Source organism: Rhea americana, unplaced genomic scaffold (genome assembly GCF_003343005.1).
Source record: "Rhea americana isolate MKP2758 unplaced genomic scaffold, rheAme1 scaffold_53, whole genome shotgun sequence".
NCBI classification, from domain to species: domain Eukaryota; kingdom Metazoa; phylum Chordata; class Aves; order Rheiformes; family Rheidae; genus Rhea; species Rhea americana.
In genome coordinates this window covers 2585090-2604918 of record NW_028186679.1, presented here as the reverse complement: position 1 = coordinate 2604918, position 19829 = coordinate 2585090, and the positions used below count along the sequence as shown (strand labels likewise).

Below are 19829 nucleotides of genomic sequence, written 5' to 3'. Positions count from 1 at the left end.
TAAATTCCTTTAGCTATACTCAGAACTGAAGTTTAAATTCAGGATGTGGGAGCTGATCATATCTTTGTTCAGGGAGGAATTCCTAAGAGGGTGAGGTGATCTTTGGAGTGAATTTCACACCTCCTCTGGATTGCTTAAATGAGATATAGAGTTTCTGCATATGGTGAATATTCCAGTGATTTATCTCATCTACAGTATGCATCTAGCATCCAAACAATTACCAAAGAAAAAAAGAACAACTATCACTAACCTCAGATTATCCAAAATTAAAGTCCACTGCAATTGTAAAAAAGTCTGATCGAGTGTGCCCTCATAGGCAGAGATGATGAGATGCRGGGACAGAACTTGATTTAGACATATGGATCTCTAGACAGAGCTGAGAAACTCTTGGCTTTTGTTATTTAAAATACATGAGTGGGATCTGGGGACAAGAGAAGTCTGAGCCCTGTTCATCACCCCAGCAGACCTCTCCCTGCCCAGCTCGCAGGGAAGCACTGCAARTATTTAAAATGATTGTTGAATATATTTTTACGTATTAAAATATTTAAATAGTGTATCCTACTTTCATAACTTATATTTGCTTTGGAAATGTTGTATATGATAAAACCAATAACAGTCAATTCTCTGTAGGGTTTACAGCAGGTAATTCAAACCCTGCAATAGAACTGTTTTGTTGCACGTAGAAAATGAAACCTGTAAGATAACATTCTAAATTAAATTGCACACTTCTGAAATTGCTGTAGACCACTAAATATTTCATTCCTATTCTAGTCACCTGGATTTTTCCCTGAAGTCACTTTGTCAGTAGGTTGCTACAGGTGTAACAATGCTAAGGAATTTTGCAGTTAGCAAGATAGCAAGTCTCAGTTATGATGAAGCCAATAAAAGTTGGTCTTACTTTAGGCTCCTACATGGAGAGCTCTTAAACATTTAAAAGTTAGAGTAAGATTAGTAAGACTATTGAGAAAGAAAATCTCTGAGTGATTGGTGCTCCTTGTGCAGGGGCTGTTGCTCTGCATGTCTGCAGGGTGTGTGTATGTGCGTTTATTTGCCTCCTCTTTACCATTTGTCATGCACTGAATGCAAATGAAGGCAGCTCCCCACTTCCTGGTAATGCAATTCCCACAGGGAGGTCTGTGCTCTGGCAGGTAGTAAACCACATACATTTATTAGCAAATCTATTTTGTTCTTAACTAGCCTTTCTGCTGGAGATGTTAGTTCACATTCAAGATTCCTGTTTCTCTGAAATTGTGGCATGTTCTCCTAATCAACAGAAATCAAATCAGAGTTGAAAACTGTTGAGCATAAGCAGAAGAGCAATCCAAGTGTTTGTATGGGAACTTTGCTCCCAAGACATCCTCTGGCCCTGTTCCATCTCTCCATTACCTTACCACATCTCCTCTGGATGAGGAGAACAATACTTAAGGCTATAAAGAAGTTTTAGTTTATGAGTTTCAGACAACTGATGAGCTGAAAAGTCCATCGTTTTTCAAAACGGCTACAAAATGCTCTTACACGTTTCCCTATTTCAGTGTCATTACACACTGGTGATTTGTGTATTTTCTGCTTTTGTAGGTCTCATCCTATATGAAGCACTTATAAAACCATTAAAATCTGCACATACATCACCTTGTGTTCCTCTTTGTATTGTATTATTGTTAGGCCTTTCAGCCTTCCCTGTGCTTGTGCTAATTTAAATCAATACTTTCATAATCTAAGGGAGCCCAGCTTTGAGTGGGAGCTTGGACTAGATAACCTGCAGAGTTCCCTTTCGACATAAGTTATTCTGTGGTGTGTGTGTGTGTGTGTGTGTGTGTGACATAGTTCACCTGACCAGCAGCTCTTTTCTGACACCCTCTTCCCTAAGGACTCCTCACTCATTACCTTGTTGTTTGATTGAAACTAAGCCCATGAAATGACAAAATTATAGGCTTTCCCTGAGATGTAACAGCTGCATGCTCAAGTATGGGGTTGCTGGTCAGAAGATCAGATCAACACCTGTCATGTAATGAAAAGACATTGACTGCGTCACACACCATGACCGTATCTGTCCCATGAGTAAGAGCAGCAGCACTTAGGTTGTGCAAGAGATGTCCTTCTGACCACTTGAGAAGATAGGGATAGGGCAATGTGGCTGGCTGACTGCAAGGAGCTCTATCAGTGCTATAAAGTATAGTTTTAACTCCAGCATCTGCATCCCTATATCATGCACTTCCAGTGTGACTCAGCCACAGAATGTTCAGAAAATTAAGCTGTAGCACATAAGGAAAACAAGATACAATGCTGACCACAATATATTACTGCTTTGGTATTATTACGGACATCCAGCTAATATTGAAGGCTGCTATTCTAATAGAATATTCTGCTTTTGCACCTGCTCTTGAAGTTACATATGGCGGGGCCTAATAAGCCAATGCAGTCCCTGCTTACTTGAAAGGTATATGCAATCTGTCAGAATATGCTATGCTTCTCCTTTGTGTACATATGTTTGGGTTTATGTGTGTCTGCAGCATCCAGAGACATTTTTGCTGAGCGTTCTTTGGTTCCTCAGTTCATCCCAATCTTTATTAAGCATAGCTATTACAAAATAGGCATTCTCAATATACAATTCCACTTAACAATTGTGTACTGAGATACCAGTTTTTGTAATTTCAAAGACTATTTTAACAGAAGAGTGGTGTAAATGTTGATTGAGTGGTCCTTTCTACAGCACTGGTAAGCAGAAGCGTGAATTGCTTCCCATCCTGAAGAATAAAATACCTGTGCAAGAAAAAATTGGCTCATCAATGTTGATCCAACATTGTATTTTATAGTATATGTTTCAGTGATAGGGGAATTTCACACAAAAAATATAGGACTGGCTCATTTTAGAAGGGAAAGAAAYCAATTTCTCTAAATTCTAAATGCAAATATCTCTCTATATCTGGATTTTGAAAATTCCATATGGTATTTCATATAAACCAAATTGTTGTATTGAAGATGTTTTTGCTTTCCCAGTCTGTGGAGGGTTCTTTAGCATCAAATATTAATGAACTAAACTAAAAATGCTTGTTTTCTGGGGAAAATGAGCCTGTAATGATCATGCTGTCTGCATTTCTTGTGTTTTATTGCTTTAAGTTCAGTTATTTCACTGGAAGATGGGGGGCAAAGTGTAGCAACCTTCCACAGCGTTAGCTTTTTTCTCCTACTAATGTTAGAGAGAAATCCCATAACTGAATGCTTGTAACCATTTTCAGCTCCTCAAAAGTGAATGGCATCAAGTGACTCTTCATTTAGGAACAGCATGTGACTCAAAACATAAACCATACTGGAAAGATAGTCCTCGAGATTACTRACACTTAGGCTAAGAAATGCTCACCTGCTCTCTTTCTCTTTTCCATTGTATTTTGTTCAACAAGAAGTGAGATTGGTAATTAAATCCAGATTGATTTCTGCTTCAATTGATTAAATTGTTTAAACTGGGCTTGATTAAATCCCAGAACACCACAAAAGCAATTCTTCCGTGCCATTTGCTGCCTTGTTGGAAGGGGAGGGAGGACATTTCAGTATTTCCTGAAAAAGGGATCAAAGAGTATTTCTTTTTGCGTAACAGCACCAGTACAAATCAAGAGAAGGAGATGGGGGCARGGAGAAGTTCAGAACGAATTCCTCACTGTCTGTGGTCTGTGTTAGCCAGAGAAGATCATGTCTTTTCTACATATCTATCTGCCTTTTTTATATGCATGGCCATTACTGTAATGATCCCTGATTTGAAAAGATTTTCCATATAAGTTTTCTTATCTTGGATCCTCTGCAGAAAACAGATCATGCCAGTCTTTGAACTCTATCAGCATTTACAGGTATAACGTGATCCTAAATTCATTCTGAAWCACTTTGTCAAAGTTGCACATGAATATAGAGAAACTTTTGTTCTTTTAAGAATGCTCTAGTATCTGGCCGTAATAGCTTGTTAATGATGGAGTTGCAACCTTATCATTGCATTTGTCTATTTGTTTAGTGGATTCCAAAGTGATGATAAGGGAACTGAGTAACTGTGATATGTATCCCCAAATGATGCTTGAAAATGTAATGACTCTTTAATGAGGAGATGAGTAATTTTGGAAGAAACACTGCTTGGGGTCTTCTGGCAGCCTTTTTTTCTAGCCTGCTTCAAAACAGTCTTAGCATTTAAGAAAGAAAAATAAATTCTCAAAAAAAAGGAGAGTAGTGTATTTGCAAGTGTAGCAAAGGTCTAGTGTTAGGGAGTGGAAATGCTATGGCTTACATCCCTGGGCTTGGGCAAATAACAAGCATTTTGCCTTTCTGTGCCTCAGTTCTCCCAGTGCTTTAAAAATGGAGATACTTTGCAGCTGAATTCATTAACCTTTGTAATAATTAAAAAAATAACATTTGCTTTGCATCTAGAATATTATGAAATTGTGAGKTTTTTTTGTACTCAGGCCCCCCTTACCTAGCTCCAGCAAGGGTTTCTTCAGTAGACTGCTTCCACAGCCAACATCATTTCATTCCCTTAAATCCATCTGGCTGTACATCTAATCACAAAGCTACAGCCTGGGCCTATTTCCAAGAGACAGCTATGCTCCCTAGATAAAGCAGTCCTTCATTCAGCTGCCCTTTTATTCCTTTTTGATGAAAATGTGAATCTTGGAGGAATCAACTGCTGATCCCTTCTGCAATCTCCTGCTCGCTGAGGGTCTGTGGTTGTTTTGTGCCCTTGGTAGTCCCTTGTTGTGCTTCAGAGGCTGCAGTAGGGACATTCTGGAAGCCGACAGTACGTTGAGGTACTCCAAGGTAGTGGAGGGGAGGAGAAGGGGGACTGGTCTGTAGGGAGGAGGAGGTGTTACTGTTTACAGAAGCTGATCATAGTCCATCTACAGGATAAGGAAAGCAGGCACCCCCTTTCTGAGAAAATATGTGAATTGACTGGGGTCCAGCATGGGAGGGAGAGACTGCAGGGAACTGAACATAGGCCAGCTGCATCATCACAGGGTTGGGAGCTGAGGTTTTGAAGTTCTTGCTTGAGGCAAAGAATAGCAGAAAGGTAGATGTGCTTTCAAAAATAGTCCAGCTTTGTGGCTAAGGATCAGAACTCTTGGAGGCTTTTCCACATTTTTCAGGCTCTCCGGAGGTTTCTGTCTGTAAGRTTTATGAACTAAATACCCTTCCTTTAAAAACAAATGCAAAAAATAGCACATGTGGGAGCAAAGCAGTGAGATGACCATAGAGAAAACTGTAGTGAACCTACAGACAGAGAAGTATTGGCATATATTATCCTGAAGCACATAGTGGGTACAGAATGGCAGTGAACAAGGACTGTTYATTTCTGGAGTGCTGCTTTGTGTAAAGCAGCTCTTTGAAAGTCAAGAGAGTATTGAATGATACTGAAGTATAGCAAAAACGTGCAGTAGTTTGGTYGGCAGTGAGATGAAAAGTGTCGTCGTTGAAGCACTGTGTGGATCTAGCTGGAGCGTGTTTAGGTAGGGTATAGCATTACAGCAGCAAGCAGCGGCTTAGAGCAGCCTTTCCTTCGTGCTTGTCTCCGGAAGTCCATGGCGTGGGGCGTACATACAGTGTGCARCGTGGGTGCAGCCGGAGGGGCCTGTGCTCTTACGGATAGGAACTGCAAATTCATGGAAAGTGAGAAACATGATTCTTCATAAGCTCTTCAGCCTATTTTTAAATAAAAAATAGCCCAGCRTAAAAAATATATATAGTTCCCCTCCTTTTAAAATATTTTTCTTCAGATTAGTTTTGCAAATGCTATATTAGAGGTATCCACACCTATTGGGAAAGGAATAACAATTTGTTGTTGTGCTAAGCTGTATTCACTCAGGCACCTTTAGGGACTTTGCTAGTTGAGTGGACAACCAGGGTCGAGTGATTAGGCTAAAAGCTAACACACTTAGGTGTGTACTCATTCCTGTGAGAAAAATGTGTCATGCACATTTCTGTGCACTTAAAATTTACCTCCAGCATGTAAAGAAAAGCTTTTGACTCTACTTCTGGCTTGATTTCATTGAACTCAATAGTGTGTGCTTGTCAGAGCAAATGAGGACAAAAGTGCCTGTACACATCCACTGATGAGTTACTCAGTTTCCTCAGATTTTTGGTTCTATAYATAGAGAAAATGAAATGGGGATAACGTAATGGTTTGGGGAGCTGAAGCCATACTGTCTTCTTAGCCTGGTGACAGAGTGGGTGTGACAAGGGGCATATGCAGGGCTACCTAGATCTAGATGTAGAAACTGTATGTCTTCCTGACAGCCTGTAGTTTTGCCTGTTGGAGACGAGAGGGGAAGGGACACATTAGACTAGAGATAATGAAGGATATGGGTGTGTAAGTGCATATTGCCAAGAGGTAGTTGTAACAGGACTATTAGCTGCTGAGCTGGGGTTTGATTGTATTCTGTAAATAAAACTTCTTCCCAGCTACTTGAGACTGTGAGAATAAGCCTGACATTGATGCTGTGTAGGGGAACAGAATTTTTAATGAAGAAAGTCTTGGAATTACACCAAAGGTTATTCTCAGTGTGTGGCTCAACTCATTTCCTTGTCTTATGCTTATTTCCTTTTAAACGCAGTCCTGAATAAATGACAGCCTGAATAAAGGGGAGTGGGTGGATGTGATGCAGCTGGAAAGCAGTTCTCTGCCACACCACCATTTCTCTTCTCCTGTGTTTTATGCCTTTTTAGTAATAGCTGTTCAAGACACCTGATAGAAATATTCAAATAGACCCTGAGGAGCAAAACAAGTTGCTCCACAGAAACCTTTTCCCCACGCTTGGCAGTTCGACTGAATTTCTCCAGTGATAATTAATCAAAAAGTAGGCAGTTCAGGAGTCAACTCACTCTCAAATGGTTCCTGGGAGGGCAATCCCAAAGCTACTTTCGATGCCAGTTTGATTTGTCTGCTGTTTTATGTAATGTGCAGTTATAGCTAATTTTCCCATCTCTGCCACATGTGGTAGGGAGCAGTCCTGAGGCTACAGCACAGATACACTCCCATTTTGTACGGTCCCCCCCATGATCATATTGGATAAAGAGATGCCAGTCCCCCGCTGATTCTCAGCATTGGCAGCTGTAATTTTCTCTTTTGTCTGTCTGGGTGAAATAATATGTGTGGCTTCGGCGGGGAGAGGAGGGTGGCATATGCACCTTGCCCACAGCGAGCTCAACCTTGTGCTTCTGCTTCCTTGCAGGCACTGCCCCCATGTGTGGGGGGAAGACAGGGCTCGGGAGCGTGGACGTGGCCGCCAACCTGCACACCGTGGGAGCCCCRGCCATACAGCTGAGCCTCCACAGCATGAAACGCAATGTGTCTGACCTGCGCCTGCAGCTGCACCAGATGAAACAGCTACAGGTACGCTTAGCTGGGCAATGACAGGAAAGTGGGTCATCTGCAAATGCCTGTTCTCTGTCTGTCTGTCTGTCTCTCTCTTACTTTCGGTATATGAATGATTTTAAGAAGCAGAGCTATATAGAAGAGGGAAGACCCAAGTATCACAGACACAGAAGTGTATGCTGCTCTAGAATAGGCCACTTGCATAGTCCTAGAGGTAGAAGTAGTAGCCCGCTTTAACTACTACCACTTAGATCAGGAGAATTAACTTAATTTTTAGCTTTATTTGATTACTCTAAACATTAAAGCAGTATTTATATTACAGTAATATCAAGTCTGTAATTGTAGTTTGGACCCTGTTATGCTRTGTGCTGTATAAACATGTCTGAAGAACCATGTCCCTGCTTTGTACAGTTTTTATGTTCTTGAATAAACAACTTTGATGTCAGGAAATCTGAATGTAGCTGAGGTTCAGTAGCTATGCATTAAGGCAGAGTTTGCAAGTCCTGTATTTAGAGAATTCAGAAAAATAGCCAACTCAAGCAGCAAGGCAAAAAGCTGGTTTCAGTGGTTACTGCAGAGGCTTTTTGTTGCCATACTTATATTTTGCCTGTACCTTCCTAACACATCAGCACTGCTAAACCTACAAGAAACAATGATTAACTGCTAACTGAAACATCCATTGACACATACATTCATGCTACATATGTAAATATGTACTGCTCATCTCACACACTATGATAATAAYGATATGCAGCTGTACAGTTCTTCATCTCTTCACTTAATTAGAAACAGAAGAGCATTGTACATTGTCTCAGAAGATRTGAGAAGAGGTAAAGCAATTTCTTGTGAGGAAATGTGGATAGCAGGAGAAATTTCAATATTCTGACAGTCCTCTTGGCCTGGAAAGCAGCATCAAATATTTGGTATTGTAGGGCTGCAACTACTACAGGGGAGGTTTTGAATTCAGAAACAGTATTGGGTATATCAATCTCCTTTGACTTGCTGGTGAATTTTAGAGCATGTAATACAGATGAGAATTCAGAGCATGTTTTGCCTTTGCTTCCTTGACTAGACGAGAGTGAGTTATGAACCAGCAACAGGGCAAAAGAACTGAAGGGTTGAATAAACATCAGGGCAAAACAGCTGTGACTGAGACTGAAGATGTGGTGACAGGTCCTGTGCTCAGTTCAAAGTGATGAAGAGACATCAGAAGGTGCTTGGGGTCCTGCAAGGCGGGAGGGAACAGCAGCATGGAGCTGGAGCCAGCAAACATGTCACCCTCACAGGGCCCGCTCGCCCCAGAGCTAGCGTTGCACCAGCTGCAGCCTCTCTCCATGGCTCTACCCAAGGTGGTAGACCCGCTTTTGATCTTACCTGGCATTATGTAACGCAGGGTGAAGAAACCTTCACCATCCATGCAAATAAATACTGCCAAGGCAGTCTTGAAAGGGAAAAAAAGGGCATATYCAGAGCTTGCTCATTAAATCTGGTTCGTCTTCCTTCTCTTCTTCCAGAGGTGATACCAAGTTTGATGCATCATGCCTATAGGACATGGGAAAATTTGTGATAGCCAAGAAGAACTTGTAGTTTAAGGCAGATTGTCATATATTGTATGTAAATGAGGATGACTTTCCTGAATAGATGAATTTTGAGCTCACAGTTTGCACTGCAGTGAGTGGAACAGGTAGTACTTTGAATTAAAGGGAGATATTTTATTAAAATATCACACTTGGCAGAAAAATTTTGTGCTCCATTTTTTGTAAACTCATTCTAAGTAAAAGAGAAAAGGGCTTTTTTATGTTTTTCCAGGTTGTGTGCATAATATGCTTGATAGCACTTCATATTTTTYAGTTTGAGTCTTTCTGTTGGGTAGTCAGTAGTTTGTTCCTGTTTGCATGGATTTTTTGTACAGTGACACACTAAAAGAAACACTTCCAAAGAACTGAAAAGTATGGTAGTGTAGGCACAAAAGTTGGCAGGATGGCTAAGAAGGAGGAGCAAGACATAAAACTGCATTTAATACTGTCCTTGGTGTTATCACTTTAAGTTGTTATTCATTTCCTTAATAGAGTGAGAGAAACACAAGATAGAAAATACACATTCGTTCATGTAGGCTTTGTTTGTGCTGGCAAAATCCTGTTTTTAAAACATAACTAGCAGCTATTGATCCAGGTGAATTGATTCACACATCAGGTATGACCAGATGYGACCAAAAGGTTAGGCTGTTTCACCTTGTGACCGAGTTTTAATCAGAAAGTCTTGAAATAATGACATTTGCATCATAGCTTTTGTTAGAAGTGAGAGATACTCATTGCAACTACATTGACTTCTTCCTTAAAATCCCAGATTTTCAGAGATGCTCAAGAACCAGTTTCTGGATGGCATTGAGCTTTCCTCACAGCYAAGCCCAGGATCTGTATGCATTTGTTTTTGTAAGACTGGAACACACAATGAATTTAGTAGAGTAGTCCACTCTRCTCTCCCAAACCTTAGGGACAGGTTTGAAAACAAGCCTTACAGTACATTTTCATAGCATATATCATTAACTCGTTTGTACATTAAAACTTTGTCTATTCCTGCCTTTTTGTCTGTTCCTGCCTTTCTTTAATTGAACACGTTTTAAAGGCAAGCAGCTAGATATGATTAAGATTCAGCGTTAGGAATGTGTATACATGAATACTTTTTTTTAGTAAACATATTATTTGCAGGTGATTGAGAAAGGATGGAAAATGTAATAATGATACTGGCAAAAATGGTATATGATACTCACATGAATAGTCTCACAAGAATTACTGAGTTGGAAATCCAAATGCATTTTGCACTGTGTTAAAGTACCGGTGGGACTGTATGTGATCTATGCGTGGTAACTTTAGGACATATCAAAGTAGATTGCACATAAATGCAGAGCAGGAGGCAGCAGTAACCRCTGTGGTTGTGCCTGTGGTTGTGTCAGGAGCTGGGAGGCCCTGCAGCTGCTCCCAGCCACACGGGGCAAGCTCCTGTTGGACATGTAGTACTCTTCTGCTGGTCAGAAGCAGAGCTGTGAACTGACAGCTGCTTTTCCAGTTACCTATCTCATGAATAATAATTGATTTTAAATTAACTAAACTGATTATCAGGTTATTCTCAGAAGGCCAGGGATGATGCTGGGATACCTGTGAGGGAAAAGTGGGAGAGAGAGCAGTGACTGCAAAAGGAGGACAAAATTGAGAGCCAGAGGTATTCCATGAAGGAGAGAGAGGCTGCTAGTGCTCTAAAAAAAGCATATTAACTTTCCTTCTGTCTGCTTGCAGTTATAAGCCAGGTTAACACTAAATAGCAAGGAATTGTCATTTCACAGCAACAAGAAAGCCTGCATTGCATTTCCTAACCTTTGCRCACTTAAGAACTTGAGAACTGTTTTAACAAAGTTTTTTCTTAAGCATGAATGCCCAACATTATATATTTAGCTTGTTTTCAAGCAAACTTGATATACAAAAAGTTCTACTCTGTGGGACCAGGATAGCCCCAGGAGATCGCCAAAACATCTACCACTTGAGGTGCTGGCATAACTGGCAGAGCTGGTCTGTGCACTTATCTAGGGAGTTTCAGACCTGATACCTGGTGGCATAAGAAGGGTAAGTATCAAGTTCAGTTCCAGGCTGTGGCAGGAAATGTGCTGTAATGACCAGAGACTGCCTCATACCTTCCCCTCTGCTCTTGTCCACTGTGCCTTAGGGTGTCCTTTGGCTGGGAGCTCTACTCTGCTCAGATCCATGATCGCTGCTCTCTCTTTTTGGCTCCTCTGCTCTCTCTGCATCCATCCGTGTCTTTCCCTTCCCATCTTCTGCCTCCATTCCCCAAGCATGGACAAACTCAGATTTTCCAGAATTAGCCAGATGTTGAGTGAATTTTCAGAGGAATGGCAGAAGCATCTCCATGGCCAAGATGAGTCATTTCCCAGATTTCAAGATCTCACTGCAAACACTGACATTTGGGACTCCTCAGCCTACCAAATTTTTTTAAAATATTGATGGACTATCCTTTTATTTCTTAAGCTCTCTTTCCCCCCTACTCCCCCTTTGGTTTACTTGGAGTCGCTGCTGCCRGCCAAGGAACACAGAGGACTGAAATACTGGATGCTTGAGGCTTAATTCTGACTCCATCACTGGCCTTCTCAGTGACCTCAGACAAGTTGCTTCACATTCTCCCAGTCACTTCCCTGTGTCAAATTTCCCCGTTTTTTAAAGAGCTGTGACTAAACTGTGAGTGAAGTGTTACATGCTCATTCCCTCACTCATTCATTTATGTTTTCTGTCTTCAAGATATGGCACAGTGGAAGAGATGTGTGTGTCTCAAATAGCTGTGCTGGTCCCACTGTAGGGAGTCTTCATTTATCAGATCCAAATATTAATCCCATAGTGGGAAAAATGCGCACTCTGTCTGCAAAAGAATCCAGTCTGGACTAAGCAGCTGACAAGGTTTATAAAATCTGTGCTGTTTTAGATGTTTCTAGCTTTGTTTTTTTTTCCTAACTACTTGCACTTATCTTCAGCTGAATTTAGAGCTAACACTTCCTGCTTGTCACAGCTCAGGCCCCTGAACACTTCACTGAAGTGTTGCCTTCCCTCTCATCACATCGTGTCGGGGAGAGGGCAGAGGCAGGCACAGTGACTGTAGAGCCAGAAAGAGAAGCTGGAATTTGCTCCTCTAATTCCCACACTGATCAGGAAGAATGACCTGGCAAAGACTTTTTTCTCTGATTCTCTGAAGCTCCCTTAAATCAACTTTGCAAGAAGTCTTACTGCCTTGTACTGTGCCTTACATGTTGCATATTTTCTATGATTTCTCCTGTTAGGCAGTGTTTTTTCTCTGTATGTGAAATGTAGTTTGACTGTTAAGCCTGAGTGTTTAGAAGACAATTGAAAGTTTGATGACTGGTTTAAAACTGGAACTTAGTCTCTGAAGTGATACAGATGTTTTTGAAACTGTTACCGTATGAGATTGGTGCTAGGCTAGCAGAGTTGTGTTCACCTTGCCTATATCCTAGAGTTGTGACTGGATGGAGCCCTATTTATCACTTTGTGTCTTGTGATTTGCATAAGAGACTTAAACAGTCCATGTGAGTGTGGGGCATAGCAGCACTTGGGTTACCCACAAAAGGTACAGTCCAGTTTGCTTCCTTAACTGTGTTGTGTTCAACAAATTTAATATCAGTAAGAAAACTAACACTTTAGACACATAACATCAGGCTAAGTATGTACAAAAAMCAAATCTCTTGAGAAAGAGGGTGCAAATTTCACATATTTAGTTTTCAGAAAATTATCATATTTAAAAGGTRGTGGCTTTTGTTGCTTATATAGTGCAGATTAGCTACGTCACCAGATTATGCAGGGTGGYACAGTCCTTCCTCTGCCATTTGAGAGACTGAAATATTCCCTTCCAAGAATGGCACTGCAGTCCAGCTTTGACATTACCACCAGACATGCATAGGTAGTGCAAGGCATGGCATACAAGATATGTGCAAAGTGGAAGTCAAGCTTCTGGCRTTCTTGCGAGGCGTGATTAATACTCAATACATGCTGGATTGAGCAGAACAGAGGGGCTGCAGTCCCTGCAGAAGTTACGCGTTGAAGATGGTGCACTGAAGCCATCTTTTGTCTGTCCRCTCACTGCTGGGAGTTAAATATAGCCATTAGAATTTAATCAAATTTGGGGTTTTTTCAACGTTTGTTCATGAAATAATGATTATAGGTGAAGTTAAAGAGAGGAAGAAGAAGGAAAAAGGTCTATTTAGCTGCAAGACTGTGTTTATCCAACCTATTTCTGAATTCTGCAATGTATTCAGCTGCCAGGGATGTCAGTCAAGCAGGAAAAATTGAAGTTGATTTCTTTTGTGCAACAGCTGCAGAACCAGGAGATGCTGAGGGCAATGGTGAAGAAAGCAGAGCTGGAAATCAATGGCAAAATGATGGAAACCGTGAAGAGGCTTGAAGATCCTGTGCAGCGACAGCGCAACCTGGTGGAACAAGAAAGGCAGAAATACCTCAATGAGGAAGAAAAAATTGTGAAGAAGTTATGGTGGGTGGAGAAACTTTTCAGAATTTGTTTCTTAAGCTTGTCTTCTTCTTCCATAAAGTGCTAGCTTTCCCCRTTGCCTTCAGTGGAATTGCACCTGTGTATGCTGTTTTTGTACCTGTGTATGCTGTTTTATCCATGTTTTCTTAGGCTGATATTGGCAGTAAAACTGTGTCTGTGTTGTCCAAATCCTGGACTGGAGTCTCTCTTATCCAGGCCAGCAAGCAAGTCCTATTAGTAGGAAGAGGTTCAACCTCTTCAGAAGTCCCCAGATACCTGCAAGGAATGTGATCACCATCTTTTGGGAGTCTCCCCCTACCCTTCAACTTTAAGTATTACATTTTAATGGTGGAGGGGCAAGGCCRGGGAAGGAGGGAGGAATTTCCTCAAGGTACAAATGGGTGCAAATGAAGGTAATGAGTTTGACTTTAAGTACAACAAAATCTGATTTCCTTAGCAAGTACTTTGGTTATTGCATGGGAGGGTMAGGAGAACATATACATAAGAGATGGAAGTTTAATTGCCATCAGCAATACCAACATCCCTCTGAGGCTCACTCATTGGGATTTACGCACACTAAACTGCAGTTAAGAAAATACTTTCACTTTTTTGTTATGTAAAGGCTCTTTATAAGAATCTTCTTTCCCAATACTTTGGTCTATCATGACTGGTGGAATCCAGTTGTTTGTTTTAGTCCATGCTCTGAGTTAACAGAAGACAAGATGAAACTGAAATCAATAAACAATTTAACTAGTTCTAGACATTTGTAAGATGCTGTATAATTAATTGTTTTTCATTACTGAATTTAATTCACATATGAAGAATTGTTCCATAACACAGAGAAGCTTTATAATCAGCTTTTCATTGGAAATGATCATTGAAGAACCATAGGAGCACAGTTGTTGACAGCAAAGGAAAGTAAATCTTTCATGTTGATCAGTGTGTTGCCAAAGGACTAAGACTTGCAGTAAAAATACTACATCTATAAAGATAAAGTAGAATGTTACTGAGGGAGAGTGTGTGTTTTCTGTGAAGAAAAGTTGAATGTGCAGTAATAGTCCATGCTGGTGTATATAATCCTCTCAAGTGGTTTATGGCTTTGAATTACATCRTGTTATGGTCTTAAGCGATTATTCTCCTATTCATCATTTTATTCACATGTATCATATTACTTACTTCCTAGCTTGTTTGTTCTCTAAGGAAAGAACTATATGTGTGATATTTGTTTATAGTACTACCTCGTAAAAGGGATACTAAATGAGGTCAAGTGCAATGGTGTTAGTTGTTACAGCTGTTCATTTAGGATGCAACTTTGATTGCAGTGTGATTCTGTTTTATCAACACTTGGAATTTGTTCCATATTCAGAGTTTCTGCTGCTTGCATGCAGCCTCAGCTCAGTTATCAAAGGGCAGAATTGTCATGCTCATATTATGCTATGCCAATTTACAGTGCAGCTAAGAAATGTTGAATGGCAAAATAGCATTAATTTTCTAATGTTACAAAATATATTTTACTTAGAATATTCACAGATAATAGATATTGGTTCAACCCTTTTAGAGATATTCTAGAAACACACAAAAATCACAGAGCTGATTTTTTTTCAGTTATTTCTCATGAGATTTTTGCCATGTAATTACATGTTTGTAGGATCAGACCCCCGCAAAAAAGCAAATCTGATAATAATGCTTTAAGTTCAACAGCTGATGGCTGTTTGTAATGAGGAGTGCACATCACAAAATTGCACAGCAAAATATAGAAAGAAATGCAAAGCAACAGGGCAAGAAAATTACTACTTCTTAGTTATTCAGCTGTGGCCCTCTTGACCTTCTCTAAATCATATGACTAAATAAGTGCATTGGCTTCATGTAAGACAGGGAGCTTGAGGATTTTTGCAACTCTTATGAAAGTGTTTGCTGCTCTGAAAGAGAGTCTTTCTTCTAAAGAAATAAAAGGAAAATTCTTCTGGTTTCTTTAAGTCTCAGCGTAAGGAAAAGTAAATCCTTCTTTCTGCTATTCTGAAGATTATTGCTGGGAAATTAAGAACAAAAATCTTGGCAGTTTCGTACTGTAAGAGCCAGAGATGTCAAATTTCAGAGCAAGTTTTCTATTGGCCTATTCATGATGGTGCCTGTAAAAGTGGGCCCATATGTGTCAAAGTTGCAGTTGGATTACGGTTCAGAGATAGCGAATGAAATCCAAGAAATACTGTTAAACTAAGCATTCATATGTGCTGGTAACAGTGAAAAGCACACTCAAAGTTAACTAACTGAGTAGTTTTTTTCTAGTCTTTTTTTCTATCTTTTTCTCTCTAGCCACCATTAGAGGTGTCATACATGACAATATTTGAGTTGCAGATACTAGCCTTAAAACTTTCCAGACCAATGGCAAATTGTGACAATATGATATATTGATGTGAGATGTGAGACTGCTGTCTCAATCTGCCTGATAGATGTTTGTTACATTCCATAGTAATTTGAAATTTATATTTTTATTAAGAGAACTTTCAGGCATCTTTTGTATAAAAAAAAAAAAAAAAGAAAAAAAAGAAATTACCAAGCTCAGCAAAAACAACAGAATAACAGTCCACTTAGCAGTCTTGGAGGCTGTCTGGTAGCAGTTTCTGGGGAGGGAATACAATAACATGGCAACACACATGAAGTGCACATGGACCTGTGGCTGAGGGATTTTCTAAGTCAGAGATGGTATCCCCATATATGAAAGTCCTAGGAGGGCTGTTTACCTTTCATGAACTTAGAGGGTTTTTTCTTTCTTAATTTATGTAAAATTTGTTGTGCATACCATCCAGATGTAAGGAATTCTGTAGAGTAATTCTTTTTTGGGTGACAAGAGCCTCTTTCTATTTTGTTTTTTAATCTTTCATCTGACAATTGATCCCCAAGCTCTTACATTATACAAGGCAGAATATTCACCCTATCTATGCTAGTCATGACATAGACTCTCCCCCAAACCTTCCCTTGATCGTGTCTTTTCCAGCCTGAAATGTCCTCATCTATTTAGTTTCTCTTCTTGTAGAAGGCATTCCATACATTTCATCATCCTGTTGTCTTTCTGTGTGCCTTTCTAGCTCTAGTGTACCCCTGTGAGACAGGAGTGGGCAGAGAGGAGAGCCCTGCACGTGCTATTCCAGCTGTGAGCACACCATGACTTCATGCAGTGGTGAGGTGATGGTCGCTCTGTCCTTGGGTTCCACATGAGCTTTCCATTTCAAAGCCAAGATCTCACTCACAAGTGCTGACAGTATGTTCAAAGTTTACTCCTGTGTAGAAAAACTTAGGTTTTATTGTGGTATTTAGTTTCATGTTTTTTCCCCCTCCTGTGCATTATTTTGCATATATTCGCAGTGAATTTAATCTTTAATTTTTTTTGTGGTCAATTAGTTCAGACAGTCTGTGTGCAGTGCTCTGCATTCAGCTTTCATTTTCATTCTCTTGAATAATTTAATATCCTTTGGAGATTTTTTCACTACTTGATTCATCATCTCCTCTGAATCATTTATAATATGTTGAAAAGCACCAGTCCAACCACAGATCCCTGTGGAACCCACCAGCAAACCCCCTTAATTGAGTAAGATGTCCACTTATCCCTTCCCTTTGCTTCTGACATGTTATCCATGAGAGAATCCTCTTGTCCAACGGCAACTTTTCTTTCTTTGAAAGCTTTTGCTCAGATACCTTGTTGAAAGCCTTTTCCCTACATCTTGTCCCCAAACTTTTGTTGATTTCTTCAAAGGACCTTGTTTATTTGTGAGACCTGCCTTCTTTTTATTCTTTTACATTACTTCCTCCCCAGTACAGCACATTTATTCATGTGTCCACTAATACTGTTCATTAATACGATATCTASCAGTTACACAAATTACTCACCAATCTACAGTTCCCTGAGTAGCTCTACCCCTTTTTAACAAATAATATTTTTATCATCTATGAGACTTTCCGCTACTCTGGTGCCAAAGCAATTTTAGTCAAGAAGTTAAATACTTAATGTTAGTACTTCAACTATTTCATCCTTGAGTTGCTTTTGAGCTCCAGGGTGAATACCATCTGGTCCGGGTGATTTGTTGCTATTAATTTTGTTGGTTTGTTTTGTAACYTCTTTTACTGATATTGCAATCTGAGACGGTTCTTCTGATGCTTTTTGTCTAAAGAAAAATCTCAGCATAAGAGTTCACCTCAGCCTCTGTGGTAAACATAGATGCAAAAATCTATTTATCATGTATCATCCTTCTAAAACTGCATGAGAGTGAGTGTCCTGTTAACTGAGTTTTTCTGATTCCAATCTTTAAAGACATGTTGTTTCCCCAGTTATAGAAAAGAAACACTGGAGACAGCTTGATCTTGTGTAAATCTTTGGGTTCTGAGGACTGAAGTTTCTCTTCTCTTGTGCTTAGCAACAGGAGGCAGTTTAATATGGTATCCCTTGAGTAATTTCAGGATCAGCTGTTTAGTTTGATAGCATCGCTGTATGGAATCAAAGGTTTTATAGTTAGCCCCTTCCACATCTGCCAAAAGAACAAAAGGGAAGGAAAGACAACACTGTCTGCTAGCTGGAAGTCTCTACTTTATCCCTGTGTTTGTGATGATGTCGTAAACCTACCAAAACATTTGCCCATTCTTCATGTTTGTTCCCAGCTCTTCTTTCCACTCTTGAGCCCATTCAAGGTTCTCCCTTAACCTTTGTGTTCTCCAGGGAATTAGGATATCTGAGAAACTGCTTTTCCAGTGGTGAACAACAAAGGGAAGGGTGCACCCTACAATCCCCAAACTGGGACTGCCTGGTCCTCAGCCCTGATGTCCAGACATTGGGTGGAAAGGATGCATCACTCCTGACAGCAGGAGCCTTTGCATTTTGCAGTGAGGTGAGGGAAAACTGAGTTCCTTTCCCAGCTCCTTCCTAGGTTATATCTGTCTGTGTCCTCCTATATTGCAAAGGGAGACACAGGGACAGCAGCCTCCTTGACTGGAAAAATATCCCAAGTAACGTTCTTTTGCTGCCATCATGTGGTCCTTTGAATAGTTTCTTGCAAGTACTCTTGTGCTAGTGGGAACTGTGATTCTCTGAGACATCCTCAAGGCAGTGTCTTGGGGGGGAGGTCCTAAAATAGGAGCATAATCATTTACCTTTGCTTCTGTTTGTGGTCAGTTCAGAAGCAACTTGTGATTCTCGATTCAAAATTATTTTATAATTCTAAGTTCTTAGTCTTTGGATTGAAGTAACTCTTTACTGCATGTGTTTGATGTCTGCATGTGTTTGATGTTCAAGTTCTGATATGATTCTGTTTGTGTGCGTACCAGAAATACTTCTGTATTGTTATTTTTGTTCTGTGCAACTATGTTTTCACCTTAAATTGACCTAAATGCAGACTAGTGCTGCAATGAATTTTTTTCATGTTTATCCCCTGTTGCTGGCTACCTGTTCCTTTCTTTTCGTCATGCTGCCTGTCCACTGAGATGGATCTAGATAATCACCTGGTTGAAAATAAATATTTTTTTGCTAGATTTTTTTCCCTTGTGCCTTGTGGCAATGCTGGCACAAGAGAAACATATGCAAATGCAAGACCTGTGGCTGGTGTGGAAGGCAATCCTCCCCTACACCTTTTCTGCAATCAGGCCATACCTCRGTTCTCTTACAGCAATTGCAAAACAGCTACCTGAGTGGACATGAGAAACAAGGCTCAAAATTAGGTTAAATAAGCAGTTGATTTGTCAGTTCAGTAACTGTTCTGCATTGTTTTCTAATGTGTAAATAAGCTGTTTCTCAGAATATTCCTTCTTTTAGTAAATTGTAAAGTAAATACCTTAACAGAGACAGATTTCTTGTGGAACAAATATTCAAGCGACAGTTATTTTGAGGTATTTATAGTTTTATTTGTTCTGGTTTTCTTTAGTTGAGCATAATGCACTTCAGGTGCTTTGTAAGCTTCCTTGTGGAAGCTTTAGTTAAAGCAATGTGATCTCCTCCCTAAATGGAAGTATGTGGACCCTGCCCCCCACCAAAGATCAGGTAAATATGACTGGAGGAGTCTGAAAATTTATGTGAAGCAAGGGAAAATACTAGAAAAGGTACTAYGAAAGGTGATGAGAGAGTACTAGGTGGGGCCTGAGGAAGAATGGAGCAGCACAGATTGGGAAAAACACCTGGGGTGATTCGTTCTTGAGTCCAAAAGCTGTCCAAGAGCTGCACRCAGTGCTGTCACATACTGTTTTGTTGGGACTGCTCATGGATTCTGCCTTGCAGGATCGGCCATATAAACAGGGTGGCATCAAGGGGTCATTAGTACCAGCTTTCGGTCTGTCACTCCACTGTTGTGCATTCCTTCATATGTCACCAACAGTGATAAAATGTAAGTGCAAATGAGTGCTAAACATGGCAGTGCAAATGGATATCCCCTTCTTCTCAGCTTTGCATCCC

The 19829-nt window shown here is 40.2% G+C and overlaps 1 protein-coding gene across 8 annotated transcripts in view; it reads left to right on the top strand.

Moving 5' to 3' along the window:
* KIAA1217 (KIAA1217 ortholog) overlaps positions 1–19829 on the top strand; it is a 346927-nt gene that overhangs the window by 306017 nt on the left and 21081 nt on the right. For all 8 annotated transcript variants that reach the window (XM_085318332.1, XM_085318335.1, XM_085318334.1 and 5 more), the window contains 2 exons: positions 7200–7360; positions 13227–13402. In XM_085318332.1, coding sequence (XP_085174458.1) covers positions 7200–7360; positions 13227–13402 — 337 coding nt within the window. The remainder of the gene's footprint in view (positions 1–7199; positions 7361–13226; positions 13403–19829) is intronic.